Below are 23,406 nucleotides of genomic sequence, written 5' to 3'. Positions count from 1 at the left end.
GTTCCACGCTGACCTTAACTAAATTTAATAACTACTTAAGTATTTGCTGGGTTGGCCTAAGCCACCCATTGGCGTGAGAACTGACCCTGTGAGAGCTTAAAATGGGACTGGACCAACTGCTGGGGTGCAGAGGGATGGCTGAAATGCCCTCTGTGCATCTTCCTCATCCACTGTCTGTCCCTCTTGCCTCTACTCATTACTTCTACCAACAAAGTGATGCAGTTCCTCTCCCAAGGGCCCAGCTACACTTTGGTAAAGCTTCTCCTTTGTACTGACTCCGATGAGGGAATCAAGAGACACAAAGCATTACTTTTCTACAGCCCTCACATGCTCCAGAAGTACAAATGATAAGGCCCATCAGCCCTGCACACCAGCAGACACTCAAATGTGACACTGCACTTTGCAGAGACAGGATTTACAAACCAGAGACACCAGCTCATCACACCCACCACGCTGGGAACCCCTTGTCCTGAATTCTCTTTCAGTATCTTTACAAATATTCACCTTGGCAAATACACAACAGCTTTTTTTATCAAAATATGAGTTAGTTTCTGCCAAGTGAACAAATTTCCAGTTCATATACTCTTCCCTTAAACCACTGTCTTTTTTCATCTGTTGATTTTTATAGCAATGCACATAGTGAAAACACAAGGAAAATTCCTTTTATGTCAGTTGCTCATATTTTTCCATTAATATAAGCTATTAAAATTCATGCAGATATTTTATAGGCTATCAAGATTTGGAGACTGGTTATTACTGAATGTTTAAAAAAAGAACTAAACATAAGAAATCAGAGGGTTAAATGATGACTGCAACTTCTGTAATGACTTAATTAAATTTTTATTGAGTATATAAACTATGATGTCATTTCTACCCAACCATGCTCAAACCTTCTATGCATGTCAGAGATCGTGGTTTTTCTCAGTAGAACATACTTCTAAATAAGCTGCACTTCTACAGCTCTAATAAGGGGGAGCAGGTCTCACGTAACACACTCAATAAATTATCCTTCCATTTTAAACAAACAAATTCCATGAGTTATTATATATTTGCCACGCACTTTTTATGACATAATAAAAATGTTACCTCAAGGATTACTTAACACATACTACAAATGTTACAGCAGGCAACTGCAAGGGGCAAGGAAAACAAATAGTCCCATTACAGAGACAAGTCCTGGACTATACGTCCCTGGGGAAGCAGCTTTCCCTACCAAAACCAAAGTGCAGCAGCTTAAAGTTAGCAAAAAAGAGATCAATGAAGGAGATAAGCAAGTTAAACAAACATGGTAATAAATACACCTTAAAAGACAGTTTCAGATATAAAATCTGAGTTTGGGGATGGAGCTGTATATTTAAAGGAATATTGTAGTTTCTGAAGAATACAACTGGCATCAGTCAAGTACTAACACTGAAGGAAAAATCCTTCTTTATAAAGCAAGAAAAAAGAGCAAATCCAAAGCAGTGTTTGCTGGAAGTGCTTCCACTTTCGAAGCTTGTACAAGGTTCTTACCACTGACCAGTTTCAGGATCTGGTTGGTCATGATTCTGCTGACTCTTCCACAGTTTGTTATGAAGAAGAAAAACTGCTAGAGAATTCCAAGTGAGTAATTGCTAGTAACAAGGAAAAAATCAGTAACATCTGGAGTTCTTCTTGGGACTTTGCCCCTTTGCCTTCCTTGGAACAGCCCAGTGCAGAGTTGTCACTGGACAGATTTATGTGCTGAGTGACACAGGACTGTTAGTTCAAAACAAGGAACCCATTTTTGGTACACATCTCATCTTTACAAGACCTCTGAAACAAGGAAGTGTACAGCTAACATTATCTTCCTGCTACAGGCCACAGCTGTTCTCTGAAAGGCTCCATGAGCCCACGTTCTGCCTGTGGGACAACTGCAGCAAGTATTGGATTTCCCATGTCACAGTGAAGAAACCATCTTCAGCCTCAGGGAGTTCCTGTGCATTGTCCAACAGCCACGTGCTGAGGGTGACTTTGCAGCAGACAAGTCTCACAGAAGGTTTTGTATTCTAAGAGGATTTCTAGGGAAGTAAGAACACAGTGCTCTCCTGTACTGCTGGACATGTAGCAAAAGACCTAACACGTGGACATGGTATTTAAAATGAATGCTGCTCTAGAGTCAGTCCATATCAGTGTCCTGTGATGGACCAAGAGCCTCCTCTGGTAATAAATCTCCTTCTCCCCACCTGCTTTGGCTCACTGAGCAGAGTAGGATCAGTGTGCACAGACTGGAAGGTAACAATTGACAGGGCAAGAGGAACAGCCTCAAGTTGCCAGGAGAGGTTTAGATTGGACATGAAGAAAATGAAACAACAGGAAGACTTTTCAAACACTGGCACAGGCTGCCCAGGGCAGCGCTGAAGTCACTAGCCCTGGTTCAAAAAACTTCTGGATGTGGCAGTTGAGGATATGGTTTAATGGTGAACATGGAGGTGGTGTTGCATTGACTGATGGTGACTGGATGATCTGAATGGTGTTTACTAATCTTAACAATTCCATGGGCTATGATGTGCTCTGCCTCCTCAGAGCCGTAAGCCCAGGGATGAATCCAGGTGCCAAGGTGCAGCCCATCCCCTCGGAGCAGGACACAGGATCCCTGGCAGTGTCAATGCACATCTGGGTCCTGCCAGCACTGGCCCAGCTGGGATGGCCACGGGCTGCACTGTCTGAGAGCACTGCAACAGGAGTTTCTTTCTGCTTCAGCTTTTGCTAGCATGTGTTGCACCCTTAAGCTACTTTAACACATTAATCCTTGAATATACTATAAAGCCAGAAGGGGCACTTCTAACTGCCTCATACAAGCACTAGTCATAGAATTCCAGGCAGCAATTCCTCTCTTTAGGCTGTAAGTTATGCTTGAACTAGACTTTTTTATGAAGAGATTTCAGCCAGAAGAAATGATTAGATCATAGAACCTGACCCTCTGCATATCACAGACCATTACATTTCACCGAGTTCTCCCTGTACTAAGCTCACTAAGTTGTGTTTGGCTAAAGCATATCACCTCTCACAGTTGAACATGTGTATCTCATTTCATATTTGAATTTTCTGGCTTGGGTTTCCACCCCCTCATTCTCATTATACCATTCCTGCTAGAATAAATAGCCTCTCCTGTACAATGTGTTTGCTCCTGTACATGTACACAGTGGATGTGTCAGCACAGTCACCTTTTCAAACCAGGACTGGGCTATTCCAGGTGCACTGTCACACCTCACCCGCAGCACACTCCTGGAAGGGTCAAAGTTGAAACAGCAAGTAGTGGTTTATGCTGATACAGTAAAAATTGTTCCACTCCTTGTGCAAAACAAGTTTCACAAGTCTGAGTCCACTCATCTTGTCATGGCTGAGTCCACTCTGGGGACTTCTGCAGCTCCACTGCCATAAACATCAACCACTCTCACTTCACACTGCTAGACCAGGAATATCAGCAAAAGTTCCTGAAGGAGATACAGGACCAACCTTTCATGGTAAAAAATGTAACTGCACTAATATTTAGGCTTTTTATGCCCCTTTTCTCAAGTTGCAATTGGATAGAATTACTTGTTTAATATGGCTTATCTTATTTATAAATAATATATAAGCACTTATAGTTATATATGGGCTTTTTGAATGTTTACTCAAAACATTGTGTTACAACACACATGACATTAAATGGGCAAATGCAGCCCTTTTATTTCATCCTATAACATCACTACTGCTTGCAGGACAATAACTTTGACATGATTAAGACTGTAGCTAGGATCAAAAAGATTAAATTAATAAAAAATATTAGGAAGATTTCTGTAGCAAGGGACCATAATGGCCAGTTCCTTCAGGCACATACTTGTGAAATGTCAAAGATATTGAAGAAATTATTTTTCCAGTCTTCAATTTTTGAGCCTTTTTTTAACTGCTCTGCTACTTTATCTGGAAAGCAGATCACTGCTTGTAATTAGCCACAGCTTGAGTCCTGTATTCTTTAAATATTAACTCTTCTGGTAAATTCTCTATTTTTAAAATTGTAAATAATTTTGTAATATGCCTCCACAATCATTAACTTCAGAGAACAACCTTTAAAGCCTTCTTCAGTATTCAGTGATAACCTACTCCAATATTCTTTTAACCTAGACAAAAGCTAAATGTTGGATTGTAGCAGAACCAGCTCCTGCCAAAATCTTCAATCCATAAAAACAACATATTAATGGAAAAAGTTGTGCATGGTCTACCTTCACAATTGATGATTGTGCAATCATCAATAAAGCTCTTCAGAGCAAGTTTATTCCAAGAAAGACACAGAAAAGCAAGTTATACAACATTACCTACATCTTTCAGCAAATGCAGATGCTCACCTCTACCTTTCTGCTACCCAGAAAATGAGGTTTGTTCCTATCTTGCAGTTTATTGATTTGGAAGCTCTGCCATGGTAACAGTTACAGATGCAGAGGAAATCACAGTACAATCTGAACTGCCTTTAATGGCTTATTCCAAATTCTTGCTTCCCTTTGGGACATGGCTGGCAGAGCTCACTGACAACCTTTCAAGAGAAGATCAGGGAAAAGAGGTTGAATTGCTGTGCCCCGTAAAGTTGTGTTGTTTCTCTGTAAGGTCAGCAGTTGTCAAGGGACTTTCCTGTAATGCCTCTTGAAAAAAATAGTTGCTAAAAGCCTAAAAATAAATCATCAATGTGTTTCTGAACACACCAGAATCAGGAATTCAGCCTGATAAACTGATAAAGGAAATTTCAGAACCAAGTTCGAAGGAAGCACTTGGAGAAGACAGTAGTAAAGGTAGATAAATCATTAAGGTAAATATGCACCATGAGCACTCCCAGAGATCCTGCAAAAGCTCCAGCTCCTCATTGAGACAAACCTCAGGGACTATCAGAAAGTGTCACGCCCTACGAACACTGATCAGACCAAGGGACCACCTACCAAGGTATTCCGCCTTCAACAGCAGCCAGAATCCCAGGGAAAAGGCCAAACCCTACAAAGGCTGATACATACTTTCTCCAAGGATTCTCCCGACCAATTTCAGCTAAGAATACTTCCCAACTCTTGCTATTTGTGTAGAGAGTAACCTCCAGAAGGTCTCTATGTCCAGCAGCTTGTTCAGGGAACTTTCTGCACTCACTATGTGCTGAATTCAGCAAGAAGGGCTCTGGTCTTCTACCCCAAGGAGAGCGATCTCCTCTGGTGGGTTCCCCCTGAAACTGGCTTCTGCTGGCTTCCTATTCTGGCCCAATCTTTCCACAAGATCAGGCAGTGAATACTCATTGCTCCATCACCTTCTCCCAGCACTCGGGATTTTGGGAGTCAGAAAATGATCCCTGAACGGTTTTGTTTGGGTTGGAAGGGACTTTCAGGCCCATCCATTTCTAATCTCTGTCTTGGGGAGGGACACCTTCCACCAGACCAGGCTGCTCCAAGCCCTGTCCACCCTGGCCTTGGACACTCCAGTCCATATTCCAGATGATATAATCCATCCATAGAGAAAGGCTTCAGATAACTTAATAAAGGTCAAGAGCAACAAAATTCCAGGGATCATAAAGTACTAAAGTAAATGGAACATCTTAGCTAACGTTACAAGGGCTGCAGAGACAAGAAAGGTGGCATCCATTCTGAAAAGTCTTTCAGCAGAAACAGGTAAGTACAAATTAGTAGAAAACACAGAAAATGAAAATAAAAATCACAGATAATTATGACCAGTGATATTCAATGCTGGTAAAGGTACTAGTAGTAGGTGTTAAGAAAAATAATCTGTAAAACCCATTTAACAACAGGCACACATTTAGCAGCTACAGTTTGGAAATGGATCTTTAAGAGAAAAAAATAAGTTCAACAATTCAACAGTGAAGAAAAAGATAAATAAATTTTAGGAATTATTATGAAAGGAATATAAACCAAAATAAGAACTCTATTCTGCATAAATCCATAATGTACTACATATAAAATGCTGCACATAATTGTTACCTTTTAATCTCTGAACAGACGTAAAAGTAGTAGAAAACACACAGAAAAGACCATGATGACATGATGAGACATACAAGGAAACACTCAGGAAACTTTTCAGGATGAAATCAGGAAGAAGATGGTGGAGAGGTGAAATCATGAGTAGTATCAAGCAGATAAACAAAGAATTATTGTCCACTGTTTCTCACTAAAACAGATGTAGAAAATAATCTAATGAAATGTCCATATAATATTTTAAAATTTAGGTGTTTTCTCATGCAACACATTTAAATGGCAGAAGTCATTGCCACAGGGCATTAAAGAGCAAAAATTATGGAAGAGGTAACAAAGGGCTGTACATTCCTGGAGGACTTCTGTCAGTGGTCCCGAAGCGGCGGGCCCCGCGCAGCTCTCGGGTTACTCGTTAGTGAATGCCAGGAGAATGTACCAGAAGGAGCTGACCAACACTTCTGTTTCCTTTCCTTTATCCCAAATATCTCTGGTCACTGGCAGCCACAGCACACACTGGATCTTAATCTGACAAGAGCACGAGTTCTGAGCATATTTAGCTTCATCCATTTTTTGCTGACCTTTGCAGATATTGGGTGGTATCTCTCCTGTCTGGGTATCTGCTCTTTCCTGCCCTGACTTCCAGCAGGACAGGCACAGCTCATTAGATGATCCTGGACACTAGACATCAGGTCACTTTGCTGACTTGGCAGGAATTTCACCTGAAAAGTGCTAGTGCTATTAAAAAACCTGCTCCCTTTACCATAACCTTTAATACCCTCATGGGAAGAGGCTACATTTTATGTAGTAATATGAGCAAGAATGATCCTGCTCATACCATATAGGTCATCCTCCCCTAGGGGAAAAATAGTAAGAGCACAAAAAACCATTCTTTCTCCAGTATTTGGGACCAGAACAAGCTTCTGTTGGAGGGAACAGCAAGGCACCCATGTCCTCTCCTAAAAAATCTGTCCAAAAAAACCCGTTTATTTAATGTCAAATGGAGTGACAATTGCTATTGTCCATACAATTAGTCAGCAATTAACCAGCCTAATTCTCACTGCTACAACCTTTATCCAGTGACAGAGGCCAGGATAAATGCAAATACTCACAATTACTATCACCTTTTCAAATTCATTTCTGTAGTGCCTGGCACTACAGACCGGCTGATTTGTGTTTGCTCCATCAGCCTCCCCACTCTCTCCTAGCAAGGCCCTGCTCATACGTGACCTGTTTGACATTCTCCCATCAGTTCCACATTTGGGTAAAATTCTAATTTGAAGTCACATTGCTTTCACCTTCTACCAATATTCTGCACCTTCTGGTTTCAATCATAAGCTGAGAAAAACCTGATTTCCCCAAGCATTCCTCCTCCCCAGGGCTTCAAACACACGCAGGCCAAAGAACAGTTAACAGTTAAATATTTTCTTGCCAATATTTTAAGAGTGCAGAAGGTTCCAAATTGCTGGTAAAATAAACAATGCCAGACTGTGAAAACTCCTGCCTGCCATATACTCTGATGTTAACAAGAGTTTCTTTATTACTGTAACCTTTCAGAAGAGAACAAAAATTATTTCTCTACCCCAGTTCTGCCCTCAAGTAAAAGGCAAAGGAGGAAAGTGAACCATGAAAACGCTGCTTGGTAAGACATTGAGAGTTTTCCATCTTACTTCTGCATTTCATTCAAACTCTATGCTGCTGTGAATAAATAAACTTCCAGAAGATCCTAAAAGCATGGGCAAGGATTTTAAGAAGCCAAAATCTTCCTTACACAGTTTCCTGAATAACACGGATTAAACCTATATATGAGTTATTTTCCCTCCTGCAAGGACATAATAAAACAGGAAATATAAAAGGGTAAATTTAGGCTGTTCTCAAGGAGATACATTATTTTTAAGCTCTAGGTACCTGGCTTTGTCCTCTGGGGCTTTAGTCCTGTTATTTCCACCAATTACAGAAGCTCTGCCACTTTCCCATTTTTGAAAAAATGAAGTCTCCAAACAGAATTGCTAGTACTCAGCATCAATGAGAAAAATTACTCCAAAGCTCAGGGGACACCCCCTAAAACCGCTGCCCCTTCTGTTCCCTGCCAGATCCTTCTGGATGTCCAAGCCCAATGTGAAAATCCATTCAGTGTTGCTCATTTCACGTTGACCAAGACTGTACCGACCCCATCTCCCATTCACAACATCACAATCATAAAATTGTCCCTTTAATGTGCACTTATTCTCCTGGCCTCAAGGCCTCCCGACTAACTTGAAAACCAACATGATGAACACTTTGCTGTCAACAAAGAGAGATCTCCAAGATTAGATATGCTGGTATTTTAATCTTCGGCATTATTTCTTGACCTCTGAATGAAATAAAAACCTTCAAGCTCTTAGGGAAGTTTAATGGTAGTTAACGTATTAACAGAGATTAAGCAAGTGTTGTGTAAGACCAGAAAGACAAGAGAAAGACTGAGGACAGAAAAAGATATGAGTCCATTGAAATTCCCAGACCAGAAAGGAAAACAGAAAAGCACCTCAGTTTCCCTAGATGTGTACAGAAGTATCCTATGCTGTTGCTTTACTAAGGTTGGGAAAGAAATCAGAGAAGCCAGCAAGTGTGGAAGCAGGCACTGGGTTTACTGCAGGGATTGCACTTGTACTTCCTGGTCATTATCTTTTGCTCTCCTGTGAGAGCAATTAGCAAAAGCTGTCCAAAAAAGCCCCCAAAAAACCACAAGAGTTTCAGACAGCTGCCAGTTCTGTAAATGGATAAAATGGGCCAGAGAATGCAGAAAATGGAGGCAAAAAATAAACCAAGCTCTAACAAGAAAATACAAGACTCGCTCCAAAAGTGGAAGCGGAAGATAACAGTGACCTTCTATCTACAGAGAAAAGCACAAGCAACAATGTGATTAAAATATATGGGAACAACAGAGAAGCTCTCAATGGCTTGTTTGGTTTGATTTAGAACAGACTCTGGTCTTGGTATTATTTCTATTTTTATGAAGGAGCTTAAAAGCACATTCTGGGATAAGAACCTTTCCCTTTATAATGGACACAGAGTAATAAAATACTGAAAAATACATAATACTGAAAAAAATAGGTATCTCTAGAAAAGGTGCAACAGAGCAGCTTCCAGTGTAATTCCTGCAGGCACTCAAGCAAGGCACAGAACAGGTCAATGACACCACCTTACAGTAACAGGATCCAACACATCTGGGAAATTTAAATCGATTTTTTTTTGTGCCAGAATTGATTTCTTTATGCCAGAAAACCGGGGAAGGCCAGCTGAAAAGAACCCAAGCTTTTATTGTATCTTGATTTCAATACCAGGTATCCTCAGCATGGCCCAAACATTTTACCCAGGTGTGTTGGTTTCACAGATGCTGTCTCTAAAACAACTACATCACAAACAACCTGAGAAAGAGACCCATATTTCAAAGCTCCATGTAAAGCTACATTTGCATCATTACAGTTTGTTCCAGACATCATCACAGTTGAGATATTCAAGGCAACATTCCATACACGTTCACTATCCTACATTCTTAAATCATTAAGATTTCCAGAATCAAATTTACTGAATTTCCTCTGGAAAAGTATTTACTATTATTCATTTTTGATATGACAATGTACTGGAAACTTAGTGTGAACTTTCAAGCTCTTTGAGAAAAGATCAACAGTTGATGAACTTTTTTTTTTCATGTTCTTGAAACAATAACTTCAGGTAAAACTAGTCATACAATGTCTGGTATCACAAAAACTATACAGAACAATTTTGTATCTCACTACTTTGGCAAGGGCTTTGTTTCTTTGGGTTTTTTAAAGGGAACACTAGAAACTGGTGAAATTTTATATATTCCAAGTGGTCATCAAAAATCACAACACTTTTCTCCTTAAAATGTCCTAGTAAAACATTTCAAAATATACATAGATAATTTAAAACTCAAACTTCTCTTCTTTAGTTCTACAGGTTTTTAAAAACCTTTTTTAACTACTGCACACTAACCTCTGTCTCATATCCCAGTCCATTTACTCAAAAAAATTCTCTGCAATGTTTTACTTCAATACATTCTCTTCATCCCAGCTCCACACTCCAGCCCCAAAATACTGCACCCACTTTCCTTCTGGCCCATTCTCTCTCAAAAACGTAGTTTCACTCCTGCGCACCCAAACTGACTCCATGACTTCCCATCAGATTTTAGAGGCAGGCCTGGAGAGGACCCCTGAATATCCCAGTACAGCAGTTTCCCCTTCAATTCATACAAAGATCAAGTTCTATTTTAAAATTGCATCCATTTTACACCCTGTCTTCACATCCTCTAAAGCCATTCTACAACTTGCTGGTCTCACCCCCGACCATGCCTTCTGAGTCTTTAGTTACAAGGGTCAAACTTTTTGTTCTCCACAGTAAGAATAACTTAAACAGAATTAAACTGATTTTAGGAAATTCTGTAGCTCCTGTAAGGTAAATTGGCCTTTTTAATCAACTGAAATTTTCTAATTATGAAAAGAATATCAAGACAGAAAATGGTGTTCAAGTTCTCAGAGACAATTTCAGCTCTCAGTTACATGTATTGATTCTGATGCTGTTACTTCAGATGTACATGAGTGTAATTGAGAGCAAATTATGGGTCACTGGGTATAAACAGCTCCAGCTAAAAGTGTAACAAAGGCTGTATTGTGCTACACACAGCAGAGCCAATAAACGAATTCAAAAGACACCTAGATGTGTTCCTGGAAAAAAAAAAGAAAGTAGGAGTCGAAGTGGTCTGGTGGGAATACAGTGAGATTATGATAAATTAAAACAGGTTTGGCACACTGGGCTGGACAGCCCCTCCTACTCTTATCTCTTTTAGAACATTTATTCATTGTAAAATGAATTTACATTTTGCACTGAAAATAATTTTAATTCATTTCAGCAGCAGAATGCCACAACAACATACACTAGCGAGGCAGGTAAAGTGAGCCTACAAACAGTTACAAGTGCTAGAATAAAGCCTGATGGATCTTCCTGAGACACCACAGGATTTGCACCCAAAAGCATTAGTGTGGGGTGCTTAGAAGAGGGAGAAGGGGTGTTGGGTTTTTTTTGGTTTGGGATTTTAGAGTGGTTGAAAGTCTATAATTTATTTATTTATTTAACTCTCCTATCTCTTGTCCTGTTCATCAGCTGAAATCCTATTCCAGGGAACCCCTACATGTCCTTTCTATCAACTCTGCAGCTTCATCTAAGGGTATTAAAACAAACTTTTATAACAACTTTTACTAAAGTTACTAAAGCGAAATACTGAGATCAGCCAGGTTAAGTCTCAGATGGCTCGAGAACTCCCTTAAGGAGAAAACAGCAGCAATGTCTAGTCCTGAGAGAATTCCCTTTCCAAACTGATGAGGCAGCTGCCAGCTTGCACAGTGTAAATCTATTCCCTGCAAGCCACAAGGTGGAGATCTCTGGCAAAGCAGGATCCAAAGGAAGTCTTTCACCCAGCCTAATGTTACTATTAACACTTTGAGCCATTGCATCAAGCCAATTTTTCTGTTTGTTTTTAAAGTTTGATAGAAATGTCACTAGTGGAAAAATTAAGTAAAGAGCACTGGTTAGCCACAGAACTGGACACACCTGGCTGCAAACCCACCAAAAGAGACTGACTTCATTAGTACTAGGGACAGCAGAGTAAAATTTATATCTGAAATATGCCTGCACCAGTAGAATTTGCTGAGGCCACAGACTCTCAGTGTGTTTTTACAGCTGTGTCAAGTTTGGGTTTCTGACTCTTGCCGACATTCAGGAGTGCTGAAGGAGCTCAGGCTAACAGGTCCCAAAACTTTGTAGCAGAGATTTAGATCTCAGCAGTTTTAACAACCGAGTTTTGAAATAATACAAACTCCATTTGGAGCTGGAGCTGATGTAAATTTGCAGTTAAAATGCTTTACATTCTACCCCTTTCAGCTCCAATGAACCAGTTAAGAGCAAATGGCACATTTCAATAAACCATCAGTATCACTTCAGGAATATAGTGTCCATTGTCTGCATCCAGTGCTGGCATTGTTGCTAGATTGGAAGCAAGCTAAAGAACTGCAACTTTGTATGCCAGCAAGTTAAACTAATTGCATCCAGCCAGCAATTCCATCCAGGTGCTCTGTCACTTGTATCACAATTCAGGAAATCAGAGTTAAATCTTGACCTTTGATAAGACTGCATGAGAGAAAGACAAGGAACAGAATTTCCTAACATCCTGGGATCTGTGCAGATGATAATTTAGTCCTCTGGATGCATTCAGTAAAGTTTCTTTTCATTTACCTTACTTCAGAGAAAAGACTCAGATTCTGAAATTTAAAAGCATTGACTCAGGAACACAAATGTCATCCTTTTTTATCTACTATTCTTGATGCATTTGACCACCTTCTTTTGGAGGCAGGATATTTATTGATTGCTGAACCACATTACTCGCAAATAAATTGCTGTTACACATATCCCTCCATCAGGTCACAAGCCCTCTGTCATTACCTCAGCTTCAGTTTAAAAAAGTTATTAGGGATAAAGAGGTCAAGATTAATTAAAATAATGCAGCACTTGGGAAAACTGCCCTTTATTGGGCACTCAAAACCTGCAATTGCTAAAAGTGAGAAGTGAGAAAGACTTCAGTCAGGGTATAGCTCTGTGAAGGGAAGGAAGGTGAGTGGAGAAGAATAAACAAGCATGGAAAAAACAGGAACTGCCCATGCAGGGGCATGAGTAAAGTGGGATATGAAGCTGGAATCACTAGCACTGACAAAGGAAAATAAAGCAGTGATAAGGAGCAAGGGAACTGGTAATATCTTCAAACATTAGTACATAGATAATTTTCATCTAACATACAATAAATATTACCAGAAAAGACCAAGAACTTTGCTTATCTCAACAAAATCCCAGAAAATCTGGGTTGAAGGTACCTCAAAGCTGATCCCATTCTACCCCCTGCCATGGGTAGGGACACTTTCCACTACCCCAGGTTGCTCCAAGCTCCATCCAAGCTGGCCTTGGACACTTCCAGGGAAGAATTACTTTCGCATGTCTAACCTAAATTCCCTCCCTTTCAATGTGAGGCCATCTCCCCTTGTCCTGTCACTGCAGTTCCTGGGGAGGGGTCCTTCTCTGGCTTCCCTGTAGCCCCTTCAGATTCTGGACAGCTGCTGGGAGGTCTCCACACAACTTTCTCTCCTCCAGCCTCAACAGCCCCCTCAACTCTCTCAGCCTGTCTCCACAGGGGACTGACCATGAATAATAACTGAAAGATCAGGAATAAAGAAAAGGTTAAAAACAACAACAAAACAAACCACTGCAACATAATGAAAGCCCTCACTATGACTACAGTGAAGAGAACAGTCCTGATTTCCAGATTTGTCCCCAGGAGTGTCCACCCTGCTTTCTCACTCCCCCCTCAATGCCTGCTCAGGAGTTCACTTCTCACTCAATGAGGCTCATTAAACCAAGGGGCGTCTGTGCAGCTCAGCTCTACTAAATACGCACACAGGTCTAACTGCCTTGCAGAATACTCCCTGAAATGTGCAGGTTCTTACTCTAAGCATCTGATATGGCCATATAAAGGCTGTGTTAGCACCAGGCCACAGTTTGATGTATTATAGGTATCACAGTACTGCAAGCTAAGCACACTGAAGATCCCACTGCACCATCATTCCTACAAAGACTGCACAATTTAAATTCCAGGATAAACTGACCAGATGCCTAACCTGACAAGGCAGGGAATGAATGGCATTCCAGCAACTTCAAAGCTTCCTGCAGTTGCATCACACAGGAACCATGCTGTTGGGAAACATGAGACAGGAAAAGCCTACAAATATGATTGCCTGGCAAGAGATACTAAAAATATAAAATCTGTGAGTGAAATAGAAATGAAAGCTAGTTTTGAGGTGTAGGCATGGCAGGCAGGAAGACAGCGAATAGCTGGTGATGGGTTGGGTGATAGCAAACAAAGCGGCTCAAGGGAGTAGCCCTCCAAAGTATCTGGGAAAAGGTAGATAAGAAAAGGAGTCTCTAGAGTTTAGAACACAGAATTATATGGTAATATAGTAGTTCTCAGAGGCTATGTGCAAAGTCTGTAGGTTTTGTATCTCCTGCCGGTTGGTCTGTGTAAATTAGAATATTCAACAAAAGAAGATATAACGTATTGTAACAAGGACCTCGCGCTCTTACCTCCCTTTCTTACCTTACTCTCTTACCCTGATCACATCTCTTAGCTCTTACTTCATTCCTCTCTCTCTCTCCCTGTCCTTGGGGCATCCCTGCAGCCGAGGCTGGTAGCTGTAGACAGGCCCTGTTACCCACGACCCTTGCAATAAAACCACGTGTTCCATAAGTGTCTCAGGTTTGCAGAGTTCCCTCTCCCTGCCGTCCACGGATGATCCCACACCATGCTACTGCAAAATGCATGTACAAACACTTCAGGGTACAGACTGGATGAAAAAATAAAGACACTGATGGGTTTTTTACACTTCAGGGAATTTTGTGGAGCAATGGAATAGTTTAGTTTGCATAAATGGAAACCCTGTGCATCCCCTTAAAAAGAACTGCCTGTAAATACTATCTTTTTTCCCCTAAGGTTTACTGTAAAGCTCTTACAGGCCTAACCTGCAGCATCCTTCACTTTGGAGCCCTGCATTACTTGGAAGGGCAGCAAACAGACAGCTTTGCTCCTCTTTGCTGTCTGCTGCTTCCAACCCTGCACAGAAAACTGCAAGCAAGCACTTCGTTCATAGAAGACAGAATTAGGATCAAAATAAAAAGACAAATCACCTTCTGTTTCAAAGGTTCATTTTCTCCATGGAATCAGACAAATACTTTCAGGTGCTTTGGAAGGTGACATATTCAGCTGGGGTTTGTTTTGTGTTTGGGCTGGGAGGGGGGGGGTTTGCTTTTCCAGAAGAAGGACCTTAAATTTACACCCAGAGTAAAGATCTGAGTTGTGTACAGTTCCTGGAAAAAGCAGAATCAACCAGCTGTATGATATGGAAGGCATTGGATGAGGACAAAAATGCAGAAGCTCTTTCATTCTATTCCTAAAATACATCTGATTTGTCAGGCTCACTCACACTGCCCTACCAGAAAGAGGAGATTCCCACACTGGAATTTATCTAAGTACATTAATATAGCATAAAATCTCAGACGCACAAATTTAGACTTAATTCAAAAGAAGATTAGCAGGATGTCTTGTCTTTAAAAGCAATGTGTAATAGAGTAAAGCTATGGAATTCCCAACAATGAGAAACAAACTCTATTGCTAAAGGAATAATTGAAGTTATACCAGAACTAATGCCTTTTAAAACCACATACAAAATAAAAAATCAGACAGAAACTTCTTGAATAACTAACGTGCTCACATCACAAATCCTAACCCACTGGTTGATTCCCTTGTCTGGCACCACCAGGAACATCCTGGCAGCTTGTCCAATAGAACTGACAACTAAGGCTTGACAATAAGCCAATATTTACTGTTACATGAAAACTGTCACTTCTCTAACAGCATAATTTATTTTACTCATAGACAAACATCTATTTAATCACTGAAAAGTTCTCTTCCTTTCCAACAACACAAGAGACGTTTGCCAGTCCTGTTCTCCCACAAAAGTGCCCTGAACACAGGCAGCCTGTATCAGGTCTACTGTCACCTACTTCCACTGCTTCTGCAATGCCGTCTCTTCAGGCAATCACCAACACAGGGCTGGAGGAACACATTTCATACTTCAAGTACAGAAATTACCATTACCATAACATGCAACCAACTACCATAACCTTCCTCAGAATAGGCCAGAATGCTCCAACCTTTCTCTTCCTTCAAACTTGCAAATGAACTCTTCTTGGAACTACTCTCTCCTTAGTACGTTTTCTTTTGGTGGGTTTTTTTTTGGTTGGTTGGTTGGTTTTGGGTTGGTTTTGTTTGGGGTTTTTTTGTGATAGAGATCAGGTATAGTGAGTATCCAAAATAAAAAATGCATAACGAGTAGTTACAGTCATGTGCAGGAACTTGACACAACCCCCTTGTTGATTAACTTGCCTTTTAACACTTTAGATAGAGAGAAAACTCAAGAGTTCTGCTGGAATTACTGGAACTGTAGCTACAGATATGGCACCAGTCACATTCCTCCCTACCCCAGCTGCTTATTCCTATCCCCATTCTGTTGTAGCAGCATCCATTTTTGCAACCACATAGCAAATCATGTAAAAAATTAATTTCAGATAAATCAATACCTTTATCTAGGCCACAATGCACTTTCAGAAACAAGTTCAGTGGCTCAATACAGCAGCTGAGGGAATGAATGGTCAGGAACAAGGGCTGCAGGTACCAGCTTAAGCTAATAAAGGAATCAACCAGGTTGATTCTCAGGCATTTTTCTAAGATATTGAAATCTAAGAAAACATTGAATGATGGGAATCATCAGGATTAACACCACCGGAGAGGACTCACCCCCATGACCTTCCCACGCTGCTCGACGTCCTCCCACATGCAGTGAACGATGTAGCGGCACATGTACTTCCCCGTGCGGCCCTCCTGCTTCAGCCGCACCAGGCACATCCTGCAAGAGCACACACCAGTCAGAGCTCTTGGGCTTTTTTTAAAAAGGAAAGAGTAAATTAAATGCATTCCAGCTCATTTAAGGTTTTTCTTATAGTATATGTTTGTGATCAAGAGAAAAGTACACAGAGATTTATTTTTTTTAATAAACCATCACAAACATTTCCATTCTGTACTCAGGAGTGGTATCTGCTGGATTTTTGCCAATCCAGTCATGAAAGAGTGACAGTGGACTCTATTCTTGTTGACAGTACTATAATCTAGTTAAACAGTACTGCAACCTGAATTCCTCAGCCTTAAGAACACCTCACCCTCCAGAGCAGGAACACATGGCTTGTCTAATCCCAGGCTCCGAGCCAGCTGTAGCTCAGTTTGGTGAACTCAAGTGCTGTAAGAACCCAACTAGCCAAGCTGCAAAAGCTTAGGCAAGTTACAGACTTCAACCAATCCATATTAGCAATGTCCTAAATTATTTCAGCTACAGGGGTATCTGGATACATGTCCAGCCACTTGGCAAAACTTTCATATGCAAGACCAGCTCAGAGGATTGTAAGTGCACTGTGAGATCTTAATAAGAATATCAGGTTGAGTTTTACTTTTTTTTTTTTTCAAATGTTCAAGCCATTTGAACTTCATTGCTGCTGTTCTGTCTAAAAAATAAAACAAACATTTCATTTTGGCTCTTACAAAACTTCTGTAAGGAGCACAAACTGAAGCCCAGGCTGATTCCTCACTGGGCTGGGACCAGTCCCATCACCATCTTCTCTACCTCATTCAGCAACTCTGCTCCTGTGCTGAAAGACAGAAGTGCCTGTCCAGGACTGACTGAGTGACTGTAGACAGGGTCACGCTCAAACACTGGAGCTGAGAGAAGCCACTGCTTTTCACAGACATGCTAGGAAGGAAACTGTTCCCAGCTCCTGTAAAACCAAGACAGCAGAGCTGCTGAAGACCACTGTGGAGCTGGTGCACACTAACAATGGTGATTGTGCCACAAGAGCTAAAAGGGAAATATGATTATTCATTTGTTAATAGGTTCATTTCTTTAGTGAATCTAGGATCCAGAGGCATTAAAAGTATTTGGTGACCCATGAATGCCAGCTTCACAGGGAAAATCACAAACACCTGAAGTGTGCTGAGATGACCTGTAAAAGGACAGATATCCATCTTTATGATGGGTTCTATCTTGTGTATTAGTAAAGGAAATGTATTTTTTAACCTGCAAAAGAGGTAAAACCTACTGCCAGGGACAATCAGAGACAAAAACTGAAGGTAGAAAAATCTGCAGCCATCCTATATTCTTCGTGTTAGTCAGAACCACTGTCCCATCACACAAATGCAATTAAGATGGTACCAAAACCAAATCCTCATTTTCTCACAGAAGGATGACAAAGCTTTCTGTTCAAACAGTGGTCAGATAACAGCTGTCCAGGTATGAGACCTTCCCTGAAACAAATGCACAAAGAGCTTAAAACTTTGAGTTTACTTCTGCCAGTTTCAAAACCTTTTTTCCTCTAGCGCATTTACATTATTGAACTGCACAAAGAAGTCAATTATTCAATTGAAAATTCTTACTCTTAACAAGTCAAAGAAAAAAAGACTGAGTTTAAAACACTAATTTTGTGCTAAGAAAAGCATTTTTATACTTCTCTTGCTGAATAGCTGAACTCAGGGGTGAAAAACTCAGGGGCAAGAAAAGCTCCCCCTGAGCATAAATAGTTTTCTATCCTGTGTGCCTTCAGTGATGGAGAAGCAGGAGGTGAGAGAAGTGCAGAGACCAACAGGCAACAACTGGTCAATGATAAGCAGGACTGGACTGGAGTGCACAGGAAAACATGCAACTGGTGCCTAAAAGGGAGCTCTGTGTCTGGATGCACAGTGCTGTCACAGAGCTGTTCTGCAGCACCGTGAGTGAGATCATGGAATTCTGCAGCTTATTTGAAAGTTGTTAGTTTGTTACTACACCTGCTGAGACGACAGAGACTCATTAAAGCCTCTAAACCTTCTAACTAGATCACCACCATGCAAAACATTTCATCCTTTCACTGCACAACCTGTTCTGTAGTTTAGTCAAATACTGACTCATCTTCATCAAACCCTAAAAGGAAAATTACTCCAAACTATCTTTAGAAAGCTATTTACCTCACACTAGTTGGGTTGGATAATTTTTTCTGTATTTAAGTTATGCAGAGAGATTATCTCAGAAGAAAATTATACAAAAGGATAGCTGAAAAGGATCAGGAGTATCTGTAACTCAATCCATGTCAGCTGAGATGATGTAGTTTCTCACAACAGCCTCAGCTACAACTGCTTCTGTCAGTGTTCCCAGAGTGCCAGACTGGCCTAAACACCAGAAATGGTGACTGACACCCTCTGATCACTGCTGTGATGTGCTCTGTGCCATGAATCAAGGTGTGATGAGCTATTAAGTATAAAGTCCATTAGGACCTTCCTGCACCTGGCCACTCATTCCTGCTTCCTCAGTTACTCCAGAGCTATTTCTGCAGCTATGCTATAGTTGTTCAAAGAAATTACTCTGGTTTAACAACACAACCATCAACAGCATTTTTGGAAGGCTTTATTCAGTTTAACTGACTTATGAACAGCTACCAGCTTGGGGAACAGTAGGAAACACCTGAACTTACTTTTCCATCAGCTCTGTCGTGACATTACACTTCAGTGAATGATGATTAGCAACAGAATTCTGAACAGGTCCTAATTAGGTTTGCATGTTCTGTGCTCCAGCCTGACCAAACTCCCACCACTGCTTTACCCAGCAGGAAGAATCCAGCCTGGCTGTGCAGCCTCCTCTCCCCCAGGCCTTTTTTTAGGCCATTGTAGCCCATTCCCTCAGGTGAAGGCAGGATCAACTAAATACCAGAGACATTCCAAATAAACTTATTCCTAAAATCTCTCTCAAGCAAGACTATTCCGATGAAATTAAGACACAAAACAACAAAGAGTTTATTCCCTTTCTTCTGAAGCACCACATTGCAAAATGGTACTGTGTCCTCAGGCTTCTCTACACAAATCAGAGAAATCTTTTCCTGCAGGAACTCTTTTCTACATATACTTGGTGGCTCTCATTCTCCTTCCTAAGTGTAGATTTCCCTAAGAAAAGCAACACTTAGATGAACTTTTGCAACAGGTCTCTGAGTCTTTCAGGATGGGAATCATAGCACCACTCTATTTGATCCTAAATACTTCAGAGACATCACTATGCTTGATCTGGTGAAAATATGAAGGGAGCTCTAGGTATCTACATTATAAATACTGAACCAAGACATTCCTCAGCAGTCACCCAAGTAATTTCTTTGGCAGTTTGGTAACAGCTCTGGATTCAACCAATACTCCATTTGGATTCATGGGAAAATGCAAACCCAGCAGAAGAAATAAAGAGCTTTTCTAAAGGTCTGGGCTTCTAAATATAAACCATGAGGAGTCCTGACATCAGAGGTGTGAAGTAACAGAAACAGCCTATAAAAACATGACATTCAGGAAAGAATAATCATGGGTTGGTTTCCTAAGTAATATTGATGGGTTGACTTTTTAAAGCATGATTTTAGCACTGCATTGGAAGGCACAGAGTGTTTCCAAAGGAACATTACCTTGACAGATGTTTGCAAAAGCAGAGGCTAAATATGAGAGCTTGAATTCCTCTCTTTCTGAGTGGGGTCAGTAGGAACATTCTATTTACAGACAAGAAATATTAGGAGACAGAGATTCAAAAAGAACTCACCAGAATGTGTAACACAACAACATACTCTGACAAGCAGCTTAAAAGCTGGGATGCAAAAAGCATGGAAAAATTGACTAGAACATGCTGGGCAATGGCAAGTAAGAAAAGGAGACAAAGTTTACCAAAGTAGGGAAAACACTCGTCTTCTCTGGCTCCAGAAGACTCTCTAAATCAGTTGAAAAGAAGCTGCTGAATGAGACAGAAGAAGTACATAAGAAAGTAATGCAGACTGCTCTGCTAGGGGGAGCAGGAGCAGATGATGATCAGAATCTCCTGGCAGGTTGCTGGCCACCAGATCAGGAAGATTTCTAGCCTCTGAGACAAATGGGACAGGAAAGACAGAGAACTGGAGCCTTCAGACAGAGGTAGGATGTCGTTGACCTTGTCAAAGCTAGCAGAAGTGCTTCTGCTCCCACTTTACTGAGGTCAAACTGCCTAAAGGAAGAGAATCCCAGAGAACATAGCAATAAACCTGCCTGGGAAAGTAAAGTATGTCATGGCAGGGTGCTGGTCACCAAGCTCATCAAAAGCAAAGCCTACAGTATTTCCCAATGACCCAGGTAGTGAGCAGGCCTATCACAGGCTTCTGTATGTCCTGGAATATCAAACCAGATCTCTCATTTGTGGTCTGGAATGACAGTGCTCCTTAGGTGAAACTGCCAGGAACACAGAGGAGCCAGGCTCATAAGCCCTAGAAAAATTAACCTCTAGTGCTAACCTCCACACTTGAATTTTCACTACTGTCACAATGAGGCAGAGGCATTTGGTTCTTTCCTGCTCATGCAGGATACTGCTGTCATCCTGTCCACCATATCTCACATACAAGAGTATTTCAATTCTCCTCACAAATCTCTCCATAACATCACCAGCTCGAAGTGCAGTGACTCTCGGCCTTCAAAAGGAGCCAATGTAGCTTTGATCTTAGAAATTTGTGCCTATCCTATACCAGTTTCATCTCTGTCATAGTTCTTGTTTATTTTTATAATTAATCATGAATTTGATGCTGTGCATTAATCACAGGATACATTGTCCTTTCAATGAGAAATCAAGATGAAAAAAGTGTGTACTCTGCAGATTCATCTAAACTCTCTTTTGTTTTCTCAGATACTTACAAACAGTCTGGTTTCAAACATTTATTGCACTGGCTTTCAAAATACCTACATAAATTATCAGCTCATCGATTCATTTTTAAAGCCTTTTTCCCACAGGGAACAGTAGGAAATAAATAAACTGCAGATTTCAAGGGTCTTCCTTCATGGTTCCACTGATTTAATTAATTGATTATAATTTCAATGGTTCTGCTCATTTATTCCCTCTTTAGTGTAATGAGCTGCCCCATCTTTCACTATATTGAGGAGTCAGGAAATTAAAAGGAGGGAAGGGAAAAAGGAGGAGGCAAGGAAACAAGGGGCCTTAAGTGCAGCTATTTCAGTACAAACTTCCTTTCAGCCTTTGGACAGCTGAACCCAAGTCTACAGACTTCAGTTCCCTGAAAGATCTGGCACTTAAAAAATTACTGAACTCCCTTGTGCATCCTCTGACTTTTTTAAGTATGTAATGCTAGATGAAAACCTGATTTTTTTTGGCTACTATTTTCACAAACAAAAAAGGGAAAAAACTTCATGTTTAAGGTGTTAAATATTTTTACATGCAGCCAAGCTGGCATTCACCACCCTGCACATACCTTTCAGAAGTGAAATAATAAATGCCAGTGCTATAATTTGTTAAATGCTTCTCGTCACCACAAATCCTCCCAATTTAAATGACTTTTACATTAATTTATACCTTTCCTGAAACACCCAAGTAGGATTTTTCCACATAGCCTGAGCAAGGCTTTTAGAAAACTCATGGCAAAGATCATTCCACTAGTGAGGAATTTTGAGATGTAAGAGATGTCAGCTTCTCTATGGAACTTTTTGTTCTTCAGCAGAAAACTGCTGAAATTCAGTCATCAGTAAAACGAATATAACCTCTATTATCAACTATGGATAGAAGGCTCTACTTTTTCTCACATTAAGTTGTACATAACTACATTTTCTGAAAATAATTTTATTACTGTTTTGTTTTTCACTTACCAGACATGAAGCTGGGCTACTAGAAACCATGAATTCAAAGTATCAGGCATTTGGCACCCTTGATAGAAGGGAAAACAAAACAAAACATTAAAATGAGTTTAATCATATTTTGTGCATAACAGAAATTCACTGCACCAAAATCTAAAAGCACTGTATTTATTTATTTTGAGCAATAACAGTACATGCATACTGGAAGCAAACATCATTTACTGCCATGTTTGTGCTTAAACTTTAGAACATACAGCCACAGGATGCTGTAGATTCTGAAAGATTTCAGCTGTTTAGAGCTCACTTGGATAACTTTTACAGGGGGGAAAGAAAGTTCCACAATGGAGAATGAGACAAACATGTGGCTTCTAGCTTGGAGAGTCCCAAAGCAGCAGTGAGTAACACGGAGGAATCAATGCATGCTTTGCTCCATTCTTACACTCTTCCTTCCCGTGTGCTGCTGTCTCCTGCCAGGGGCAGAATTCTGTATCACCTGGGTCTCTGCTCCCACTCCACTGTTTGGATTCACTCCATGGCTGCACAGCCCACAGCACTCTTGAGTGCTCCAGCCAGCCAACATTAGGATTAAACTCATCAACCAACCACAGAAACAATCTGCTTCCAGATTTAGCTCTACTCCCACAGCCACTGTTTTCCAAGAGACTTGTCCATATGTGTGTTCACATGATGGATTTCCATGTGCTGTTAGGATGTAAGGCTGGAGATTTAGCCCACGTGGCACAAAAACCCTCTTCCTCATGCTTGAAAAAAAATGAACCTGTGGGTTCTGTGCATGCCAAATCCTTCAGTTCCTGTCAACCTCAAACCTTCCTCCCAAGCAGACTCCTGCATCCGTTTCCTGGAGAAGTTTTCAAGGCAAGTTAAAAACTAAGGCGAGTTAAAAACTTTGTCCCTAATGAGGAGGATGTGAGGCAGTAACCTTGGCCTAGCCAGCACTTGGTGTTCTCTTCAGAGCTGTTCAAACCTCACCAGAAGGCAGCCAAAGAGTCTTCAGAAAGTGACTCTACAGTCAGATGTGCCCTAGAGAAGTCAACCTCATCTTTTCTGTGCTGAATATATTCCTTCCTGGCT

The 23,406-nt window shown here is 40.8% G+C and overlaps 1 protein-coding gene across 1 annotated transcript in view; it reads right to left on the bottom strand.

Moving 5' to 3' along the window:
* UQCC1 (ubiquinol-cytochrome c reductase complex assembly factor 1) overlaps window positions 1-23,406 on the bottom strand; it is a 47,766-nt gene that overhangs the window by 6,478 nt on the left and 17,882 nt on the right. The window contains exons 6-7 of the mRNA XM_066330460.1: window positions 22,327-22,384; window positions 16,405-16,513 (exon numbers count right to left, since the gene is read on the bottom strand). Coding sequence (XP_066186557.1) covers window positions 16,405-16,513; window positions 22,327-22,384 — 167 coding nt within the window. The remainder of the gene's footprint in view (window positions 1-16,404; window positions 16,514-22,326; window positions 22,385-23,406) is intronic.

Source organism: Sylvia atricapilla, chromosome 16 (genome assembly GCF_009819655.1).
Source record: "Sylvia atricapilla isolate bSylAtr1 chromosome 16, bSylAtr1.pri, whole genome shotgun sequence".
In the NCBI taxonomy this organism is placed as follows: domain Eukaryota; kingdom Metazoa; phylum Chordata; class Aves; order Passeriformes; family Sylviidae; genus Sylvia; species Sylvia atricapilla.
This window is presented reverse-complemented; position numbering and strand designations above follow the sequence as displayed.